Consider the following 24075-nt stretch of genomic DNA (forward strand, 5'->3'; position numbering starts at 1 on the left):
CACAACAACAACAACAACAACACTACTACTACTAGTAGTAGTAGTAGTAGTAGTAGTATTACTTTGCACATGAAGCCCTTCTTCCTTTTCGTTGTGGCTGGGCAGGGGTTGTTGCTGGGGTCGAAGGACGCAGAAGACACGCATAAGGTGGGGGTTGTGGGCGTTTTATTAGCAAAGATGCTCCCAACGCGTTGTACAGGTCAACAAGTCGCGCGCAACCGTTTTATACATATGTATACATATATTTTAATATATTTATATTTTACTAAGAAGGGGCGCCGATGACAGCGTCCTGATCGTTCTGTGTACAAACATTCTTCCAACGACGTCCGAGTATGGGCCCTTATAAAATAGTACAGGTATGCTAGAAGCAATGAAAAGGAGAGGAAAAAGAATAACAGTACGAGAGTCGTGCAAAAGTAAAGAAAACAGAGTGTCCTCGGCAGGAATGGATGTTCTTCGGACAGAGCTGCTGCATTGGCCACGGTCTGGAATGTCTCTTCTGGGTTGCTGTGGGCGTTGCTTCGTCACCGATCACACGAGGCAGTGACGAAAAAAAAAAGAAAAAAAGAAAGTAAAGACGGCCTTTTGCCTCACGTGATCATCGGCGCTGATCGGTCATCGGTTAACACCTTCTTCAGTTTGACTGACGAGAAGACATTGTCTCTGCAGCAGAGGATAGAAAAAAAAAGGACAGGAATCTGGAGTCATTGTTCTGTGCTTGTTAGCGAGCTATAAAAGGCCAACTATAACGTTATTTTCAGTGTGGCTAGACCAGTTATAAATGCGGTATATTATAACCAGTTTAGCAGGTACATGCTTCCGTGGTAGATGTACAACAATAGTAGATTGCTTCAGTGGTACATGTACCACTGAAACGATCTTGGCAAAGGAACGGCGCTGGTAATTGTATAATTTTCTCGTTGCCTCTAAACAGCACATTAGCAGACGACGCGTGCACCTGGTGGTGAGCGCGGCTATGACGTAATTCCAGCCGCGGCCTCCGAGATCGAGCAACGCGCGCCCCCAAGCCTAGGAGGATATGGGGCAGCACGTCGCCTGCTAGATCTTTTTCACTGGTCCGCAGGCAGTCTCGCTAATCTCGCTGCTACGATCTCGCCTAATGCCATGTTTGGTTACAGCACTAACAGAGCTGTGTTCTATGCGGTTAAACTCTAGGCCACCAGGCGGCTCCACCAATGCGGCCACTTGCGTTTACGTCTCCGGTAAGCCAATATGCCTACTATTCAGGAAAGGGCAATACAATTACGGCCGAGCAAAAAGTGCTTAATTTTTTTTTTCCTTTGGCGAATACTCTTCCACATTACGGACTTTTGCAGAAATGATTTGCCGCTTATTCTAACCCCTGAAAAACATCAAGTGTTCGAGTAAGCTATAGTTAACTTAATTCATCTCGCCAGGAGTGCATTGCTGCGAAAAACTATTCTAATTGTTAACACTCTGAGTGCTCTGTAGCCGTGTTTTGTTTGTACCACGAACAGCAAAGCATTGCGTACAAACAGGCTAAACCAATCAGCGCCAACTGTACTCCTGCGAGCCGTTTTGTTTCGCATTGAAAGCTTCAACAAAAGATGTGTGGGAGTGGCTGAAGGAATTGAAAAGAACGGATTTCGTGGCTCAAGCATGGCGTTGAATGCGAGATTGCGTGTTCCATCTAGAAAGACAGATCGGTGGGATTTCAGACCGCGCGGCCGCACGTCGTCGGTGATTTTACTACGAAAGCTTCGCCGCTGCGTTGAACGTTTGTAAATTCTGTGCAGTGCTACGGAAAGCCGAGGTGGTGTACCATTCTTCACGGACGACGAACACGCTAGCACCGCCACGTTACGCGGTGGTAATACTGATTTAGGCAGATAATGCTAGATTACTGCTACGCGCACCGCATCGCATGACATGCAGCAGATACTTAATGTGTGCAGGGATGTACCAGATGCGGCAATGACAAGGCTTCACAGCACCGAGGCTCTAACTTCCACGGAATTAACGTACGCACTATAGTGGTCGTTTCAGAGCACTCCGGCATCGTCTTAACAATCGCGCAAGGCAACGACTAAGCTACACCGTGAACGTGAGTTGGATCCAGTAGTGATAATTAAGCCAAATTAACTGTGTTTGATCCGATTATTAGCATAGCATATGTTCATAGCTGTCTTGCACGACCTCACTAGAATTGGCAGGAACGTATGCGCGAAAACAAAAATGTTGACGCAAATGTTCTTACGCTAGAACTGTTCGTAAGAGCACAGGAGAGTAAATTTTGATGTAGAAAATATTAGCGAAATATGTTGGCCTGTCAATTATCAACAGAACTTACGAAGTAAAAGCTTTCTGAATTCGGTCCCTGCGAAGTGTTCGTAAATGTGATAGGGCGCGCGAATTTGAGGTCCCATTCCTTTTGGCGGCGTTCGACGGTGTAACGAAGTTTGGCACGGACGATCGTGATCGCAGGATGTAATTAGCACCAAATTTCTTTGTGTGTGACGTCCGAACGAGCTTATGGGTCGTTTATGTGTCGCTGCACGCCACAATAAATTCGCAGAACTGCGTGATATTCGTTAGAATGGTCAGGTGCGGAATCGACTTGCATGCAGTGCGGCTGGTTGTACCGACAAGACATCCTACAATATAATATCAACTTTCGAACAAGTTCCAAGAGACGCACCAGCCAACGCTTCTGACGCGCCGTCCGACAGATCCCATGAATTTGTGCGCGCATGCGTTCCCTAGTGACCTGAAGAGGCGTCTGATACGACGTGTGGAGTCGGAGACGTAGCAACACCGAGTGTTGTAACCAGGGGCGTCTATAACGTAAAGTTATTACTTTCTGACTTAACTCCAATCTCCTGACGTCAAATTTACGTAACCGCCGACGGAAGCACGGGTGGTGACGCGCAAGGTTGTTTCAACAGACAAATCGGACGCTCTCCTCGTTTATAGGAGGTGACTACTGCTTGGTCTCAAAGCAAATTGCATTGCCTTTACCTCGACAGGTTTTCCTTACTTAATTGGCTGACGAGTAGCGAGGAGCTCGAACAAGTGGAGAGGGTTCGGGTGGGGCCCGAGCTAGCACAGCGAAAGTAGATAGCTGCGTGAAGAGAGTGGGTAGCGGTACTTATAGACGGCTTCAATCGCGCGATAACAACAGCCAGAGAGTGGCCCCAAGAAACTTCCGGTCACGGGCCTTATCAGTCTGCTGCGCCGGAATATAGAGCCTGTTTTTAAGTTCTTCCACTGTGCGGAAAGTCTATTTATAAATTTTGAGATAAAATACACACGCTTTACGTCCTAATATTAATACATAATGTTTCCCATAAAACTTACGGCAACCTTGACTCATAAAACTGTCATTATGTACAGAGGAAAAGTGTTGAATATCTGCGGGCCTAGATTTTAGCGCACTTCTGCTGCTCGCTATAGGCGCCAATGCTTATCTTGCTCGCTAGATTTAGCGGGCTACTTCAGTGAGCAAAACCGGCAGCCGTCCAGGGCCTATATTTGAAAACAATGAAAGCCATCTTGACATGGTATGTGTTCGCGGTTTTAGTGACTCGTGACAGAAAGACGAATTGGGCGTGACCGATCGCGGAGGGCTAACGAAGAAAATGGAATAGAAACAGATTGGAATATCTTTACGTTATAGCTCCCCAGCCTGTGTCTACGGGAAGCGTGAGAAATGTGTCTGCTAGACCTGGCGGTTATTGTTGAAAACGTGATGAAAAGCTGTTGAAATTTTGTTGGGTGCCTCGTTAGCACCACTTGAACTACGGATCAGTTGGTTTTTTTTTTTTTTACAGTCGGATACACAGTGGTGCGAAGTGGAACGCTACGCAGGTTGCTCCTAGTGCTGGAATCTCGTGGAGCCATTGTTTCGGTTCTCGGTCCGACAGGTCGCACGCAAAATGCAGCACGTGACTGCTGCTCTGTACGTACCATCGGCACAAATTGAAATGCGAGCAGGAAAATACTGGTCAGAATGTCTTTCATGTGTGTTTAAAAGTCGGAGCACGACGTGACGTCGGTCTGTAGCCGGCTTCTAGGCATGTATAATTCAATACGTACTAGCCTAATCGAACGAAGCGCGTCAATTTAGGCATATAACTAATAAGACTACTTTCGTTACCGCTGTCTCCGGTTCGTGTCACATAGGCGTAATTTCGGCCCTTCTGCTTGGTTTAGAGTCGCATGCCACCTTTAGAGGCGTGGGCCGCGATTTGGCAGGTAACGATGCCTTCCACTCGATTCTGTGCCATTCTTATCATCCATCGTTCATGGCCGCCTGAGCGTATTGTCAACGAGGGTGGCGCGTCGCTCTGACCAATGACGAAGGGCGAAAAGCACCGAAAGGAATGGCATCGGAAGAGGCATCGAAACAAAACCACGGCTCCGATGCGCAGTGGTGTGACATTGGGCTCTCTCCGGTAACTGCGCTTATTGGGTGTTCCACCTTAAAACTTACCCGTCGCGTTTCATTCTGCGACTATAGCACACCTCATAACTTGAGTTAAGCCACCGTTAGATATGCACACAAACGTGGAAGCGAAACAGCGCGTTCTATACTCCCTCTCACTAGTTCCGTGCAGTGCAGCGAAGGCTAGCGTTCGTGTCGGCCAATGTAACGATTGCCTGCTGCGTGTCCTCTGAAGCGAAGCAGACACCGCCCATTATGCGCCACTGAGCCTTCCGTAAAGCTTTCACTCAGTGGAAGGTGATAAGAGGCGGACAATGGAGGAGCCCTACATCTGATACGCTTTGCTGGTTGGCTGACGCCACCCGTATGTAGCCTTCACTGAACCGCACGGAGTTTTCGAGACGGAGTATAGCAGTTATTTTTTTTTCACTTGTTCGCGTTTGAAGAGGTGATGTGCGAAATCCTGCAAGTGCGCTTCCCCGCACATTTTGTTTGACCCGCACACGATGGCGGGCGTCGCTCCAGAGTTAGAAATAAAGCACGAACGCACAAGCTGGTTCCGCCCGTCCTTGCCATCATCTCTTACTGACCATGCCCTTGCTGCTTGCAACCCACCCTCGGCTAAATGACGGCGTGAGCGGGAGATCCGCCATCTTGTGTAAGGCGACCTAATATAGTTTTAAAAACTTCCAGTATTTCACGTAGCACCTATTAGAGAGGTTTAGCTTGTCCGGTATTCCGGTAAAATGCAGGCGGACAGAAGCGTAAAGCGTTGGGGCAGAAGCGTAAACGTGAGCGGTCTGCATGGTGCAGCCACCTGGTAGCGCAGTGCTCAAACAGACAGACACAGCTAATATTCACTATAGAAAAAAGTAAGGCATGCAGACAGGACACAAAACATCTCTTGTGTCCTGTCTGCACGCCTTACCTTTTTGCATAATGAATATTAGCTGTTCCGCCCGCGTTTTACCGGAATACCGAACAAGCTAAACTTCTCTATGAGAGACTTTCAGCGTGTCCACTATTCAGGCAAACCGGGGCGGTTTGGGCGGATTACCGGATGGTCGGGGGCATAAACGTGAGCGGCCAGATTGGTGGCGGCAGCTGGTGGAGCAAAGCTCAACCACCTAAACACAGAGCCAATTACTATATTCTTAGCTCGGGTGTAAGTTCCCGACAGCGGCGTAATTGTGAACACAATTACGCCGCTGCTGAAAATTTGCACCAGCAGCGAAGCAGAATAAAGTAGGTCACTGCAATTTTAGTTCTGCGTTTGTCTGATTAAGCTCTACAACACCAGGCGGCCGCACCGCTCCGGCGGCTTACGTTTACGCCCCCGACCATCCGGTAATCCGCCAAAACCGCTCCGGTTTGCGGGAATAGCGGACACGCTAGAAGTCTCTTTTTACGCTTACAGAACGCGTGTTTTTCCCGATTCAGTGCACGCTCCTCGACTATACCTGGGCTGTTCTTCCTGCTCTTCGTCCTCCTCCCTCACGCTGTCCTGACGCGTCAGCGTCGCCGTCGCCTTGACGTCGGGTGACGCAGGCACCGTCGTCGACGTCGTCCCTCCGGCTGCCGATCCCGCTGTTGACGCCGCCGCCGGCGCGGTGGCACTGGCGGCGGTGGCCTCGTTGCCGAAGCCGCTGTCGCTGCTCCCGTGCAGCAGGCTCCCGGGCGGCGGCAGCCTCGGCGGGGGCAGCAGCGGGAACGGGCACGGCGACGTCATGGAGCGGCGCGGGGGCCTCAGGGTTCCGCAGCCCGCCACGGGGGTGTGCCGGCCGTACACGGGATGGATGGTGGCAGGGGCGGTGGCGGAGGTGGAGGAGGGGGTGGCGCCGCAGGAGGATGAGCAGCCGCCCGAGGGGATTCCTGTGGCTGAGGAGGCTGCGCCGAAGGGCACGCGCCTTAGGCTTAGCGCCGCTAACCCTAAAACCCGAGGGCGTCCCAATGTCTTTCAACGGCGAGGAAAACAGACGACACGTGAAAAGGGACGACACGGGTATACACCTAACTCTGACGTCTGTTTTTTTCCCGTGGTGAGTAGAACGAACATGAACCAATACAGGCATGCGCTTTGGACTATAGTCGCTGCTAATCCTCAATCAGAGCTAACTTATTAACGAACTCAAGAATGAAGCATGCCGTACTTGGCTGTTCGAATAAAGGCGTCGTCAGTAAAGTATACGCAATCAATACCGTAAAGTGGCTATGTTTCATTTGACGAGAACAGTCATGCTTTAAGAAAATGTTTCAAACGTGTTGCGGTTGAACAAAGCGCTGCGTATGTCGTTATCAGCGGTGCTGCTGTGGTTGATATCACTGGTGTTCCGGTAGTCCATAAAAGGCCCTACGTATACGAACAGGCTAAAATTCTTTAAACTGCCCATCGGAACAATGAGGTGCTGACAATGCAATCATTTGCTGGTAACCTCGACCGACCGTCTGCGCGTTTAGTCTTATAGAAGGGATACGAGCTCAGTCTGGTGCAGGCGGGCACTGAAGACGCACCAAGACCCAGCGCACGACGAACGTTACCTGGTGGAGTCCTTGATACCCCCGTATCGGGGCTTATGACATTGGATATAGCCTTGGGTAGCTTTATGACATTGCGTGCTGGATATCTTGAGATGTTTATTCCTTGCCCTCCCATAGATCTTTAGTAATTTGTACCATCCATAAGCAGACTTATCTACACCTTCTACGCCATAATTGCATCATTACATCGTCATCACCATAATCACCACAGTTTTGTAAGTTTGTTTCAGGAGGAAGGCATTAGGCCTACGAAGTGCCTGGAAAAGTTCACCAGCGGTGTCCTGTACTGAGGGCTCCCTAACCTAACGGCCCGTTTTGGAACTAATTAAAGGGACACTAAAGCAAAACATTAAATCAATTTAGACGGATAAAGCGTTCTTCGAAAACTCCGTTGTCGTCAATTTCGAAACAATAAGTGCGTTATTAGGAGAGAAAAATGAAGGTAAGGGTTTTCAGTTCTCGAATTCCACGCCGAGTCCCCAGCACCGGTACGTCACTGTGACGTCACGGATTTCAAAGTGTATTTTTTTTCATATTTAGGTAGTGTTGGCCCAGCAAAACTTCCCGAAACTCGTCATGTTCAATGTTTGGCTGCTTTAAAAGAATTAACTAGGCTATCCTAGAAGACGCTGTCAAAATTAATGACGCCACAGCGACTTGGTGCGGCAACTTCAAGGAGGCGTCGAAACCCACATTTTGTTTATAGAACTTTTTTTTATAGCTTACCAAGAGTCCTGTCGGGGTAAGAGTGGTGTTTTTTTATGAAAGTAGGGTAATTTACTGATATAGAAGAAATCATTTTTCTCATTAGTGCCCCTTGAAGTTGTAATTCCTTCATTCACTCATTCGAGGGGATGAGCTCTACAGCGGCTCAATTTGTGAGGTGCGCCCAATCGGTGGGAGTTGAAAGTGCGAGTACCCGCTGCGGTGGCTTAGCGGCTATGGTGTTGGGCTGCCAAGCACGAGGTCGCGGGATAAAATCCCGGTCACGGAGGGCGTATTTCGATGGAGGCGAAACGAAAAAAAAAAAAAAAACGCCCGTCTCCCCTGCATAGGGGGGGGGGGCACAATAAATATTGCCCGCTGGTCAAAATTAATCCGAAGTGTCCCCCCCCGCCCCCCCCACTACCACGTGGCTCATAATCAAATTACCGTTTTGGCAGGTAAAACCCCCGAATTCGATTCAATTCAAAGGGGCGAGCTTCTCACCTGCTGAGGAGACGCCGGAAGAGGAGGATCCTGCTTCTCTTCCTCGTCCTCTTCCGGGAGAACCGGAGGCCGGAAGTAGATTGGGTTGTACCCCTCGATGATGGGGCTCGTTGGCGACGTCCTCGCCACCCGGGTCCAGCCGTAGGGGGAAGGACGGCTGCGGCGTGTCACAGCGACCGCGGTTTTGGCGCATTGCGGAAAGAACGTGGCACGCATTTGTCCGCTACGGCATCTGTCATTGCGTGGTTTCGTAATCGGAATATTAGCCACGATTATCGTCGGCCCAGAAAGTCCACTGTAGGACGAAGGCTCTTCGATCCCTGTCCTGTCATTTCCTATTCTGTCCGGCCTAAACCTTCTAAGAGTCTCTGGTATTTCACATCAGGGTTGTCCTGGAGCCTTGTGACATTGGATTGTGTGGTAGATATCTTAGAAGTTTATGCTTTCCCCTACCGTAGATTTTTAGTAACGCGTGTCCTCCATAAGCAGATTCATCTACGCCTCCTGCGCTTGCACAGTTTATAATCGCATAATTACGTCTAATTTTATGTGATCGTTATCATCATCACCATCATCATTTTGCAAGTTTACTGCAGGAGGAAATCATTTCGCGATTTCGCGGCAATCCCCATGTAACCTATTCCTGCGTCAGAAAACCCCAGATTACGCCTACGACTTTCCTAATCCAATAACTTAATACGTTGTCATCCTCGAAGCGTTTACCTTTTCTTGGTGCCAATTCGGTTACTCCAATAGATAAGTGCTTATCGCAAGACACCCGTTATGATGAACTGACCAAACCTCTAAGAAAGGAACTAGAGAGAAACAGTATGTTAGACTAGTCTGGTTAACAGTTCATTCTAAACGCCATTCGCATTACCTTCGCGGTAAAATGTTGGTTTATCAACGAAAAAACAAGAACGAAGTCCTAATTTTTCCTTCTCGGAGTTTGCTCTGAAACCACTACACTGATGATATCTTGTTGACGTAACAGATTTGAAAGTAATTTCACGTATTTCAGTCGTTTCCGCGACAGAAAAGACGAACAATGATTGCTTAGACGTCTGTCTTATTTCTTGTGACTCAAATGTAAGCATTATGACGTCGGTCAAAAAAAAAAGAGAACATCGAGCAGACGCCTTCAAAACTTATGACGTCACGGGAAGCTCGTGATCATGTTGAATCGAGGTGTCGTCGTCCAATGCCTTAGCCTCTGCGCCCTGTCTGGCTTGCCAAAGCTACACTCACGGTAAATCCCTCACATTCCCAATTCAACCTATGTCAACTCGCCTCCGTATTCTAGAACTTTCCTGCACTCAGCACTTCACCTCGGCTCAAGAAATTCGATAGCAGCGGCACCTTTCGATATAAGATATCCCTACACTCCATGATTATCCATGGCAATTCTTGAGAAGTGTAGCGTCTTTATCACCGAGAAGCGACGTTGTGCCCAATTTGGTGGGGTGGAGGAAGAGCCTGGAGTCGAGAATCGCTCTAGAATACGGGGGTTAGTGCTTTTTTTTTTCTTTTCTGTGTCCCTGTGGCTCCATCGGTGACGCAATACTGGTCAACAAGCCGGGGACGGACAAGAATCATTGAACACACGAGAGAGATGCGCATTCTAGATCGTAATTCCATCCCATAACTTGCGCTGAGACAACCCTGTTCAAATTTTATTTCCCGTGCCTTCCGTATGTCGGCGCCGGTCGCATGAGTTACGGAACACGAGAGCCGCATTGAAGCATCCGCAGTAGCTCAAAGTCCACTCCAGAAATGTCTTAACCTGTAGTGCGATGGCTGCGTTACAAACCTAAGCTGCGCTAATGAGCGAGAAGCAGTAGTCTACGACAGCGGTGAATAGAACAGTGGCACGCTTAAAGCAGGCAGGTGTGTTTGTGTGTGTGAATGCCATGGAGCAAAAAAAATAAACGTAGATCTCAAGAACGCAGGCACTGCTGCGGGAGATTTGCCCTCGAATGTACTACGTACGGATCGTTCACTGCTCGAGACTCTGCACTCATCGAAAGGAACAACCAGCACTTTAGTGTCGCATCTAGAATCTCTATTGTTCACTGGGATAACCTCATGTTAGTCGCTAAGATAGAGCAACAGGTAGTTTGCTACGAATAAGAATGCTTGATATGCCATAAAGCGAATGTCTTCGCCACTTTCTAGATGACTTCCATGGGGGCGAAATGCTAAAACACCCGTGTACATAAAATTAGGTGCACGTTAAAGTACCCCAGCTGGTTCAAATTTCCGGAGTCCCCCCATACGGCGTGCCTCATAATCAAAAAGTGGTTCTGGCACGTAAAACCCCATAATTTATTTTTTTTTAACTTTCTAAATGACGTGCTGCGAGCGACTCAGTGTGGGAGGCTGTGTTACACATCTTCCGCAGAGATAGCGAAGAATAAACGCGCATCGTTGTTTTTTTTTTCTTTTAGGACCACAGCAGTGCGAGCTCCTTTCTTTCCATCTCGTTTATGTAGCGTGCAAGCGAGCTTATAGCGAGTGTGAGGGAGACAGGGAAGAGAAAAAGGAAAGACGGCGACAGTGCTTACAGCGTCAGCAAAGCTGGACAGTGGACGACGCGGGGCGGGGCCCGGGGGTAACATGAAGTCGCTGGCGAAGTAGGTGCTGCGAGGTCGCCAGCGACCCAGGCCGGACGAGCCTCCGGAGGACTCGGACGATGATGACGGCACTGCCGCAGAACTGTCCGAGCCACTATAAGCGAAGGGTTGAAAGGGGGGAGAAGGTCGCGAGAGGGCACGAAGCAAAAGCAGGTCTTTAAGCAACGGGCCTTAGATGCGGGCTCCGAGGCGTTCGCGACCGCCAGCAGACCTCGCGCATCGAGACACCACGAGCGCACATCACGGCACCCGAAGTCACATCAGGGCCACGACGCTTCATATCACCAGATCACTTCCGATTCACGTAAGGGTACCTAACCTCACAGCTGGTCACCAGACCGTACGCCTGGCCACCAGTTTTCAAGTCATAGGGCTACACATTACCAAATCAAGGTACCGACACTTCGTCAGGATACCGAGCTCTACATCTGGGCATCGGGCTTTACGTCGGAGCGTCGTACTTTGCGAAATCAGGGCACAGTGAGTCTTAGCAGGGTACCATGCTTCACGTCAGGATTTTATGCCTCAAATGAGACTACCAGACCTTTCACTGGGTCACCACAACTCGTGTCAGGACACCAGATCTCACATCAGTGCACTACAGGTCATCACCAGAGCATCGCAGCAGTGACACTGCAGTCTGAACTCTTATTTCATACAACGAGCAAAAAGACAAGGACACAGGCTAGAAAGCTGTAAGCGTTTGCAACTCGAAGCTTATATTTAAGGCGGTGCGTATGATACCGAACTCTGAACAAGGTTGGTAAAATGCAATCATTATTTATTACTAGGTTTAATTACATTCTTATGATTCACGTCTCCGGACAAGGCCAATTGCGAAGCACCGTGGAAATCAAGAACTGAAATGGACTCTGCATAATTCCGACATAGGCCTCGCACGAGAAAGTCGGAATGTCTCGTCACCTGACTAAAGCACATTGTTCAAATTTCTAGTGACACTCATCATGGAACTTGCCGAAGTACTTCGTCAGTCCCCGTCACCCAACTAAATCACATAGTTCAGTTTTATAGTTATGCTCGCCCATGAACCTTGCCGAAGTACTTCGTCAGTCCGACTTACAGCGTAAAGGTGAAAGCAAAACGTGAGCACTGAGACACGTAACAGTACCCAACACCGTCAAACAAGAGATGTCTGTGGGGCCAAACTTTCGACAAGGGGACATGTCATTATCAGGGCAGAGACATGTGTTGCCCACATGTATATGACGAAACCCTATAGTTGCCGCAAGTAGCAGTCGAAAGGCAGTTAGTTGTTGTTCCTTCTACATTTGTCAAACTTGCCCTTTGTCAAGGAAACTTGTCAAACTTGTCATTTGTCAAGAAAACTCGTCAAAAACAAGTCCGCTTGTCTAAACCTTAGCTGGAGTGACACGGTTTATTCGACCACTACTATTGATTTAAATACTCCATCACCCTGTGAACTATCTTTCTTGGTTTAATCGTCCACAGCATGCTATAGATGAGGTTTAGTTTATCTGTTCTGTCAGAGAAGTGTGGATGGGTCAGTGGGAACAAGGCTTCCAAGCGTGCGAAGAGCTCCTGTTCGTTTACGTTGGGAGCTTCGAAAGAGCGCACGATTGCACAAACATTTTTTTCGAGGCTACGATTAGCTCCGCCGTCTTGATTTGATAGTGCAATTGCTAGTGATTTGAAGACAGTGAAGGAAAGAAAAGGAAACAACTTTTGCATTTCTATACAAAAGCTTATATAAATCACAATATAAGAATGCGAACGAAAGTTTTGTAGACGTTAGTGTTGAGCTACAGCGCTAAGTTTGTGCTATTGAAGTGCGATTCGCCTGCAGCAAAAGAAAACAAGAAAGAGAGAGGGTGGGAGGCAAGGGGCATAAGCACTGAAATGAGGCACGCAGGACAGGCGGCAAGTGAAAGCATCTTCAGTTGATATTATTCCTAGGTACTAGACAGAGCCTGACCCGCCTGCTCCTTTCTACTGCTTACGTCCCTTTTGGGATGTAGGCGAAATGAACCTCAGTTAAATCACCTAAATGTTTATATTGACACTCTGAGGACAATGTTTATGGATAGTCAACAGGCTCAATGTAGCCGTAGCCGGAACTCCGCCAAAGAAAGAACGGAGATCTAGGAAGATGCGCCGGTAACATATATTTGCAAAAAAAAAAAAAAAAAAACAGGGGGACGGACGTCGTACCTGATGAAGCTGTCGAAGTCCGATGCGTCTCCCGGGTCGTGTGGTTCCGTGTAGGCTATGGGGAACCAGCCACACCTAAGGCATAACGAGAGATAGAGAGAGCAAATCGAGTGCGTTTCCGAGAGTACATATTAAAGCGGACATGATGGCTGAAGACGAAGTAGTTAATGCTATTCCACACATAAAGGGCAAATAGTTTAGTAGAAGCCCATTTCACTTCGATATGTACTATGGCGTACTGCCTCACGTGTTCTATAATGTCTGTGCGCGTCCCACGATGCCGCTATGTGTAGTTGAGTTAATCGGTTTGACTTAACTTCTGAACGGTACCGGGGAACGTATAGAATGCGACAAAGATAGGTGCATTGCACATTAACCGGGAATTGTTTCTTCACCGTAAGAACAATAAATACTTGCTTTCAAGAAGTCAGTTGGAGGCAGCGACAGTAGAGAGAGAGAGAGAGAGAGAGAGAGAGAGAGAGAGAGAGAGAGAGAGAGAGAGAGAGAGAGAGAAAGCACGGAGAGGAAAGGCAGGGAGGTCAACCAGACGAGAGTCCGGTTTGCTATCCTACACTTGAGGCAAGGGAAAGGGGGAATAAAAAGAGGAAAAGAAGAGAGAGAGATAGCAAAGATAGGAAAGACAGGGAGGTCAATCAGACGATCCTCTGGTTTGCTATCCTACACTGAGGGCAAGGGAAGGGGAGAATAGAAAGAATAAAAGAGGAAGGAAATGATCACTGTGTGTGAAAGTGCCATGACAAAGACGCAAGGGAGACAAATATGCGACATGATCTTGTCGATTCCGGACAGCAAAATCTTTTTTTTTCCCGTTTTTCATAGTGCGACATAAGCTGTGATTATACCCTACAGACCTTTCGCCTCCACAAGCTTTGCATTTCTCTAGCCAATCGATCTGGGGGACTGCATAAAACACGAGCTTTGATTTTTAGGCACCTTAGTTTTCATAAAGAACTTTGAAGTTGTGCACAAATACAAGAGCTACGTATTATGTAGGTACGATGACTGAACAACAATAACAACAACAAGAAAAAAACGATGAAGGAAAAGAAACTCAAGGTGCTGCAGAATTTGAAACGCTTGTACTATCGTCTGTTACCACACTATACATTGCACGTGGGAACCTACGAACTTCTTTGTATCATTGTGTCCTTGTGCTATTGAAAATCAAGCTCGTCACTTGTAATCCTGTATTTATTCAGTGCAGTGAAAAATATTTAATTACTGGCACTGCCTGTGCTTGTGCCGTATCCCACGTGAGTTCTCTCTCAGGTGTCCTTATTTACGCAGCTTTATGCAAAGTGAGTAAATCACCGGTCTGTCCGTATTGTTCTGACGCTGACATTGTCTCATATTTATCCCTGCACTATGTATACGTAATATCATGCTTGCCGATTGAGTTTCTTAAGGCATTAAAATTGCGATTCGTTGGTAGAACTGCACTGACGCCAAGAGGATAAGCAGTAGGGCTAACGTAGGACCACGATCACCCCCAGCGTGGGCCTCGTGGTTCCAAGTTCATAGGTAATACATCTACATTAAACATTTCTGGATCATCCGGAATCATCCGGATCATCTGGATCAGCCGGAAGAACTATTCTTTGTTGATGAATGAGTGCGCTAGTGCAAGCTGGAGCAGCTCAGATAGTTTGCCGGCAGTCACCATCTCATGCACACGTACGATCACTGTCCGAGATAACTCGCAAGATTCTGTTGCGATAAGCCAGGAGATTACACCTTGAGCTCATTTTAGCCATTTAAGCGGTTATGAAACTTCTCGCTCTCGAAGCCCAAATCAATGCACTGTAACGTTAGCGTATCGATAATCGGGGCGTACGGCGACGTACCATCATCATAAACTTAAACGCGAACAATTACGATAACGTTTGCTTAATTCTGGCTCTAAGATGTATACTTGGGAATACTCCATGCATAGAAACTGGCTACGCAGCGATGATGCGCCGCACTTCCATGAAATTGTGCGTAGCACGCGTTCACACCAGTATTTCTTTTTTTTTTTTCGTTCACGCTTCACAAAGCGGAAGCCAGTCTCGAAGGCCACGTCTTGGTGTGCTGCAAGCGCCGAAAACGAACTGCAGGATCCGGAAACACGTCATGGTCACCATGTTAAGAACACCACTCGTTTATGCCGATGTCACACGTGCCACAGCCGTCGACACAATTCTAAACTCAACGTTTCCCGCCGGCGTCGATCCAAAATCATGGTGTTTTACGTGCCAAAACCACTTTCTGATGATGAAGCACGCCGTAGTGGGGAGACTCCGGAAATTTCGACCGCCTGGGGTTCTTTAACGTGCACCTAAATCTAAGCACCACGGGTGTTTTCGCATTTCGCCCCCATAAAAATGCGGCCGCCTTGGCCGGGATTCGATCCCGCGACCTCGTGCTCAGCAGCCCAACACCATAGCCACTGAGCAACCACGGAGGGTGGCCGTCGATCCGAGACGTACCTGTTGTTCCTGAGGTTGACGCCGTACTGCCACCCCTTGTTGCGGCCTCCCACGAGCGCGATCACGTCGCCTTCGTGGAAGCTGAGCTGGTGCTCACCGCTCGAGAGGTACGCGTACAGGGCCCGAACCCGCGGCCGGTCCCCCGCCGTCACGCCCAGCGCCATGCCTCCCGCCAGGGGGCTCCCGCCTCCGCGGCTCGGGCTCACTGTGGGTCGTAACGCATGCAGTTACAAACACAGCTGATCCCGATGAGGCCTTCGTTTCCTTTTCTTTTTAGCAAAGAACTGAAGAAGATTAAAAGAAAAAAAACAAGTAATCATTTCTAGCATAGACGGCACTCTGCTTCATATTCTGACGACGAACTGCGGGAGGAGGGGAGACGCAATCTCTGCCACGTCTTTGTGAAAGCTCTGACAAATAGAAAAAAAAAGGTGAACAAACCGCGGCGTTATATTGCATACGCCACACTCGGCCTAGTGCAAGGGACATGTGGTGATTTATAAACATATTTCATTCCTCGCTGTCACGAGTCAGCGACGACGTCGCAGTTTTTCGTGTGCACATAGGGTATGCCCTCAGCAGGTGGTGTGCGCCTGCCACATACGTCGCCGACTCCACCACAGCGAACAACATCAACAACAACAATCATGCCAGAGGTGTAGCCAGCGCCCCTGCCAAGTGCCAACCCTACAAACCACGATAACTACAACACAAGATACTACAAACACACGCACACACACAAAAGAATGCAAACACCACGACATCACGTGCGAGGAGAAAGCAGGTCCCGGCAAAATGCGCACCGTATTCGGCCGAGTCGAGGCTCGCCGTGGACGAGGCGAGGTTGAAGTCCGACTTGGCCCTCGCGATGCTGGACCTCGGGGGCAGGCCGTACGGGTCGGCGATGAGGGAGCGCAGGTCGACGCAGCTGTTGTCGGTGCTGCGCGGCAGCCTGCGCGACAGGCTGCCCCCGTACGAGCACTCCGGGTCGGACAGGATGCCCGAGCAGGCGTACTCGCTGCTGCACCGCACGGGAAGCTGCGGACGACGTCGCGGACGGGTGAGACGACTCGATGCCGAGAAGGCAGAAGATGTTGACTTACGGACGGACGGACGGACGGACGGACCGACCGACCGACCGACCGACCGACCGACTCACTCACTCACTCACTACTCACTCACTCACTCACTCACTCACTCACTCACTCACTCACTCACTCACTCACTCACTCACTCACTCACTCACTCACTCACTCACTCACTCACTCACTCACTCACTCACTCACTCACTCACTCACTCACTCACTCACTCACTCACTCACTTAAGAGAGGCACAGTAGCAAGAAACTACAAATCCTTACGGGTTGCTCAGAAAGAAAACTTTGCAGTCGAAGAAATGTTTGTCCTGGTCCGGGAAACGAAACCGAGATCAACGCCTTCTCTGTGCGGTCACTGCCAGCTAAATGATACAGCAACCGCCTGGGAAAAGAACTAGGCGGGCGTTGCGCTAGGAGTCCAGGCACTCTTGTACATCAGCGCGTAGCGCGAAATATTCTTGTTAAAGTTTTTCACACTTGCCGAGGAGACCAGCGGTTCCGGTATTCTGCTGGCGAGCAAGAGATCGGGATTTCGATTCGTATTAATGGCGGCCGCGTTTCGATGGCGTGAAATGTGAAAATCGCTTTCGTACCGAGTAGGTTTTGATGCTCATTATAGAACCCTAGTTGGTCGAAGCTAATCCTGAGACCTACCCTACAGCGTCTCTCATAATTTCCGTATTGCTCTGAACGTTAAAAATCAATCAATCAATCAATCAATCAATCAATCAATCAATCAATCAATCAATCAATCAATCAATCAATCAATCAATCAATCAATCAATCAATCAATCATATCGTGCCCCCTAATTAGGACTGCACTTAAGCCGCCACTCCGATTGCTTTAGGTATTCCCGGCCCGCAGCGGCATTCTCGGTCGATAGTTTTTCAGGCGGATTACCTTCAGCGGACGCAGAATGGCAACGCCAACGGTCAGAACGCCTGTCGATCCAGTGAGGCTTAGCGTCCTGACGCCATGTGACGCAAAAGTAAAATACGTTCTAGGAAGTAATCGACGAATAGCTCTGTTTTGCGTTCTCCTTCAGTACTCATCGGCACTTCGATGACCTCACGCTCCTGATGACTTAAATGGCAGGAAATCCTCGTGGCCCAATACCCGAAGTTCAGGCACCGTGTTGAAGATCTTGCTGATGGACTCCGGTAGCGTCTCCCTGGTTCTGACGATGTCCAGCCAACCCTCGACGTTCTGCTGCAGCAGAGCGTGTCCCTGCAAAAAGAAATCCACATGTGGTGTTACGGACGGTTTTAGTGCGGCCGTTTACCGTATAGATTGGAATATAGGCCGGCCCCTTGCTATGAAGTTAAAAAGAAAGGAGGAAGACATTTGGTTAACGTGGTTTCTACAGAGAGCCCATTTTGTGATACAATTGTCGTTAACTTAAACGAGTTAGTCCAACCTGCTCACCCTATCCCAAACTCGCCTTAAAAATGCACTGTTGTTTCCCTTACTCTTTTAACAAAACGCTCCTTTAGCACTGAAACACACAAAGTTACAAAAGTAACTGGAATGCCCATGCATTTCGTCCCACACTTTAGGGAATAACATCTCGAAACTGGTGTCATCCTGGGGATTCTTTTCAAGTAGATACGGCTTGCAAACTCGCCGAATGAATTCGTAAATTGCAACATGTGCTGCGGATTAATTATTAAGTTATTCAGTGAATGTTTGTTATTTGTTGAATATATCTTTCGATTTCTTGAGCTAGTACTGTCCGCCTCTTTGAATAATCAACCTCAAGGGCAAGAGTTACGCTATCTGCCACAGGCGATTAAAAAAAAAGAAAGAAGTCCGGGAAACTTAAAAAGGATCACCCCGTATATACACGTGAAGTAACTGTTATTTCATTACCGTATATAAGTACGCTTCAAAGCAAACTCGGGGCTTCAATGCAGGCTACGTTATTGGCTGTTCTTTGATTTACATTTGACACCTTATCTTATCATCATCCATCTCAGGACTTTCACTACACTTGATACAGGCTGTGTCGCCAGCCGCACGACGGCCTGCGCCGGTTATCACCGTCGCCGCGTGACCTAGGGTTTACCGCAATATTTAACTAAAGCGGGAGCCATTGTCTATGCGAGTTTCCTAACGGGCGCTGTGCCGTCGTGCGAACGACAATGTTTTTTTTATGTCACGCGATCTATGAAATTTCGTTTATTTAGTTTTATACTAATGGAAACGCGAAACTTGCATACATGTTTAATATACGAAACGCCTTTTCCTTTTGTTTTAACACATCAAACTTCTTTTTTTCCATTGAATGTCATGCGACGCGTATGCAACAAGTTATAAGGCACGATGGCGTGCACCTATGAGCACTATCTGACGCCCAAAATTCGAACTGCATCGAGCCAATAAAATCGTTGCCTTCCACTTGTACATAATATATAAAGGGCGTTTTTTGAAGTGTGCTGTAATAAAGGCTGTGCTTAACTAGCGTGTTTAATTAAAACGTACACGTACCGTGTGCTGCGCACAGACACGCTATATGTTACTGGCTGCTGAAGCCAAAGTTTATTGAAAAAAAAAATTAATTAGTTTCACGTCATCAAGGGTCGCGGGAAACGTGGTCTGTCGGCCGAAGCCTTTCGCCATTTTGTCTGCCACATCTTATAATTTGTCGGAAACTTTAACCCGCCAATTTAGCCTGGCGGCGGCAAATACCCTTTCGAAGGCTGTCACCACCCTAAAACGGTGCTTGCACGTAGGCTCCCAGAGCAAGCAACGCAGCGAGCGTCCCATAGTGGCATCTTTGTGAGAACATTCATTGTTCCTACGTCACGCTCAGCAGCCTCAGGGGACGAGTTTTTCTTGCTTTCTTTATTTTTTTAAGCGAAACACTTTCTCTGGTTGTATCGCCTGCTCTTGCGTTCGGTGGTCCGCTGTGGCCGGACTTTCAGCACCGACGCAAAAAAGAGAAACGAATAAAAAAAAAGTGCGTGCTCTCGCGGCGAAACCGAGTTGAGGGGTCCTGTTCCCTGCGGCGGTAGCGCGAGAGGAACATGGCCGCCGCCTTCCATGCAGGCGCTCGTGCCGTTGAAGACAACGCGCATGCGAGAAATCTACGCGATGCATCCACCTGTGCTACAGTTTTGTGCTGGTTATAACGGCTAACGCTCTTTCTTTCTCAACTCGAAATGCGCGATTAAGTTGTAGTTGGTGGAAATGTGGGCGAGTCCTGTGTCCTTCCCCCTTCGCGTTGCCGTCGTCTTCACGCGCTGATTCGAAGAAGTGCGCAATGAAACAACGAGCGACATACCTAAATATCCTCATCTGCAGTATATACCTACGCGCCTTCGAGCGTATCATTCTTTAATCAGAGCTAATAGCTCTTACTAGAAGTGTTAGGTTCCTCGCTTACAGTGACAGCCGTCGCCAGTGGTATTTCTGCGCATTTACCTTTTTGAGAGTTTGAACTTTGAGAGTTCCGTATCTGTGCGAGAAAAATGTCGAGAAAGTATGGGGAAGGACGAGCCACGGCACAAGAAAAATAAGTGTTGTCACGTTTCGCTTAAAACGTTCCAAATAGCTTAAAAAACTGAGACGAAGGATCCCTTGCCTTTGCTGTGTAGGCCATGTAGTGCTTGGCGAGGGAACACTGTCGCTCTAGGACGAAGCCAAATCGTCGCCGCTCCTGTGTGATCGCCTGGAAATTGAGAGACACGCACATAATTGGTGTGTGAGAACTATGCAGACACGAACAGCAGCATCAGCAAAAAAAAAAAAAAGGTTTTATTCGAAGGATGAAGCATCGAAAGCGGTAGCACAGTATTAAAGCAAGGCTGGCTCTTTTGATGGGCATTAAACATTGCAGGACACATCGGCTTACTAAGCAAACACGCATGTTGGCGTAGGAACTATACACCCGGCGACAACGTTCAGCGGCAGCGCAGCCAAAGCTACGAAGACGAAGCACATTTTTTTTTTTACTGCGCATATGAGTGTAGTCCGCGAATGTAAGCACCTGGAAAGCTACGTAGCGTAAAACAAACCGTACCAATTATTATTTTTGTTTTTTTTGTTCCCGAGTTATTGCGTAACAAAAAGCATGCTGAGGGAAAGCATTTCGTTTTTGCTGCTTCTAGTTTTCTGGCTTTCTGGAGTCCAATGTCGGGTTTTCTTGGTCCTCGGCGGACAGGGCCTCCAGATTGCACCTGAGAAAAATGCGCTGGTCGCGTTTACGCGGAAGACAATGGCATCGTACAACACATCTATCACTGTGCAAAACCTTTGTTACAGCAGGACGTACAGATTCTAGGGAATGATCATTGATCGATACCTTAGGTGGAGTCCCCTTGTGACCTACCTGAAGAAACGTTTAACAGCCCTTTTACACCTTTCTCAACTTTCTCGCAGTGTAAACGCGGGGTAGGTCATTATGACGCGATGTTACAACTCTACAGGACGCTGTTTCGCGGATATCTGAGATAAATCTTATCTGTACTGAGCAGTACTCGCAGAAGTAAGATCCACACAATCGAAAGGGCTCAGGCCCAGACACTCAGGGTTTGCTTGGATTGCCGCGCGCTGCATACCAACACCTAAGGCAATTGCAATAGCCCGAGATAACCCAGTCACAACTCACATAACATTGGAAACTCTCAGAGCACACATCGAGCACACTGCCTGCGCCCCTTTCCCCCACCTCACCGCGCTGCCAAAAGACCAGCCCAGTGCCTCTTTTTGCCAGGAGATATCGGCGTACCTTGACTGCCTCCATAGAGATCATACGCCTGTTTAGAGGTTGCTGGCACCTACCTCCTTGGTGTTTGACTGATCCACAAGTTCGACTCTCGGTACTGGCAATTCGAACGAAAGCGGGACTCTCGTCGCCAGCTCTCAAGCAGCGATCTATGCTCACGCTGTACGAGACATACAAATGCCATCTCCGGGTTTACACCGACGGCTCGACAACTGCGTACGGATATTCGGGAGCCGTGATCTTCACCGAAAAAGCCACAACCGTGCAGTTTAAAACCTCTCTCCGGACAACGTCGACTGCTGCCGGAGCTTGCTGCACATCGCAGCGCACTTCGCTTGATGCACGAAGAGCTACCGCGAAGGTGGAGCACATTGAGCATATACGTGTGGTGCGCGTATGCTGCGCATGTTGAACAAGCGGAACGCACTTCGTTTCGTCATCCACGATCCACAAGACTGCCTGTACGGTTCAAATGACACATCAGAAACTCAAATACGAGAGAGATAAACGAGGTGCGAAAGGCAGGGAGGTAAACTGGGAGATAGATATCCAGTTTGCTGACCCGTTGTCGCTGCGAGTTCTTTATATCGAAAAAAAAAAACATATTCATTCGTTGTACTGAGTTATGCTTAAGTTCTTGTTCGTGGCTGGGCGGCGCATGCGTAGCGCGTGTGCATTCGGCGTGTGCTTCTCCCGCCGACGACTACGACCGTGGCGCTGGCATGGCTGGAGTGTTCGTATAATTGTCATCGTAATAAATCGTCGCCTATCTTGTTGCTATGGGAGCACCCGTATATGTATGTGACGTTTCTTTATTACTTCACCAGGTACGCGTCTTCGTTCTGGTACTCTGTCTTTGTTCCGCGTAACCTTTACGGGTTTTCTAAACCACGTTGAAGAGGAACGGCGCTAAAAAAACTATAATCTATTGCAGCCTGCTCGGCACATATTTTGCGATAGGCACAGGCGTGGTCTTCGGTGGAGACAGCTTCGCAAAACGAATGGCGGCGTATTTGTGCACGAAGCAAAGTTGTTTCTATATGCGTGACGCCATATTGCATTTTATAAATTGTATTATGCCTAACGGCAAGCTTCCTAATAATAATAATAATAATAATAATAATAATAATAATAATAATAATAATAATAATAATAATAATAATAATAATAATAATAATAATAATAATAATAATAATAATAATAATAATAATAATAATAAAGAAATAAAAAATAAAGCGATATATCCACGGACAATCTAAATGTTTGATGCCCGCACAACCTTCGCTGTTCCATCAAACGACTTGAAAATACGGGTTGCGTATCCATCCCTGTGTATGTCTTAGACTTTCCTTTTATTTTTCGCGTTTTCATCTAAGTTGCTCTTGAGAATATCTCACCAAACATAAAGAGACACGAAGGACATCCGTTACCGCACTTCACGAGGTGATTAATTTTTTTCAGGACTGCGTTTGCACTCATTTGATGAAAAAAGGTTGGCTCCAAGAAAACGGAGGGCGAAGTTTTGATATTCATTAATTTTGGCGCCCAGACAAACGTGCCAATAATATCATTTCGACGTTGCGAATTGAATTACGTTCTTGCGAAGAAGAATTTATGTATTCGAATTCACTAGGCTGCCTATCTATCTATCTATCTATCTATCTATCTATCTATCTATCTATCTATCTATCTATCTATCTATCTATCTATCTATCTATCTATCTATCTGTCTGTCTGTCTGTCTGTGTCTGTCTGTCTGTCTGTCTGTCTGTCTGTCTGTCTGTCTGTCTGTCTGTCTTTTTATTCTTTCTTTCTTACAAGATCCACCCACTAAACTTCTCTGCACCATCTCTCTGTGTCTCTATGCTCCAAAGCATACGGTTCCCGGGAGACGCCGACATAGAGAGAGTTCGTTTGCCCCACACAGTCACGGAAATGAGCGAACGTAATTGGCTGGAGCGTCTACACAAATTCCCTCCGAAGCTGGACAGCGGTGTATATTTGCCGCATGAGGTCTGATTTCGTCACTGACGATAGTGTCCTCTCAAACGTGCGAAGCTGCACTGCAGCGTCTCTGCGATCAATTGTCTAAGAAGCACTCAGATCTTAAATAAAAGAAAAATCTTTACTCGCATTCTTCTTTCTTTTCTTTTCGCGGGCGATCGATTCCTCCGAGACATTTTACTCCACTCCGACAAGACAAAGAAAGTAAAGGAAGCCTCGATCGATGTCCGACTTAACCGCGATAAATGCCGGCCAAAGTGCCCGCACCGTTTCCGCAAGGGGGCAGGTAAGTAGCGATCGGTTACGAAAGCGACGGAATGTAGGCTAAGGAAATGGGCGGGCGAGCAGCGCAGTGCGGACCTTACGCGAACTGTCGTGCCCAGTGGGGAGAGAAGGAGATACACTTTCACAACTGCCGTTTCGGTCTAGGAGACAAGCGACGGGACACCACGTGACCCATCTTATATAGAAGGAGCCGCACGCCTGGCGACCGCTTATCTCTATACCGCTGGACACCGCCGCCTTCAATTTATAACGCTTACGAGGGCTCTCGGCAAAATCCGTGCAGTTCCGTCGAGGAGGTTCCCGAGCGCGCTGAGCTGGCGACCGTATAGAGATGGCATTAGAATGTACTGCTGACGTGTTTCAGTAGCTGTTGCTTTACGTGTTCCTCCGCGACACAAAAAGTAGTGCCGGCGATTTCACACACCACTTCTCTAGCGCTCGTCGGTGCGAAGGAAAGTACATTGCCGACAAGTT

The 24075-nt window shown here is 48.0% G+C and overlaps 1 protein-coding gene across 5 annotated transcripts in view; it reads right to left on the reverse strand.

Moving 5' to 3' along the window:
* Positions 1-148: 148 nt before the first annotated feature.
* IRSp53 (Insulin receptor substrate 53 kDa) overlaps positions 149-24075 on the reverse strand; it is a 218023-nt gene continuing 194096 nt past the window's right edge. For 2 of the 5 annotated variants that reach the window (XM_075701281.1, XM_075701279.1), the window contains exons 8-16: positions 20170-20256; positions 17703-17813; positions 16292-16526; positions 15489-15693; positions 13000-13074; positions 10741-10903; positions 8177-8333; positions 5890-6316; positions 149-666 (exon numbers count right to left, since the gene is read on the reverse strand). In XM_075701281.1, the coding sequence (XP_075557396.1) occupies positions 594-666; positions 5890-6316; positions 8177-8333; positions 10741-10903; positions 13000-13074; positions 15489-15693; positions 16292-16526; positions 17703-17813; positions 20170-20256 (1533 nt within the window). In that variant the 3' untranslated portion in view covers positions 149-593. Of the gene's footprint in view, positions 667-5889; positions 6317-8176; positions 8334-10740; positions 10904-12999; positions 13075-15488; positions 15694-16291; positions 16527-17702; positions 17814-20169; positions 20257-24075 lie in introns of those variants that run through there. The other 3 variants (XM_075701280.1, XM_075701283.1, XM_075701282.1) reach the window with 3 other exon arrangements.

The sequence above is a fragment of the Dermacentor variabilis genome, chromosome 8 (assembly GCF_050947875.1).
Source record: "Dermacentor variabilis isolate Ectoservices chromosome 8, ASM5094787v1, whole genome shotgun sequence".
Classification (NCBI taxonomy): domain Eukaryota; kingdom Metazoa; phylum Arthropoda; class Arachnida; order Ixodida; family Ixodidae; genus Dermacentor; species Dermacentor variabilis.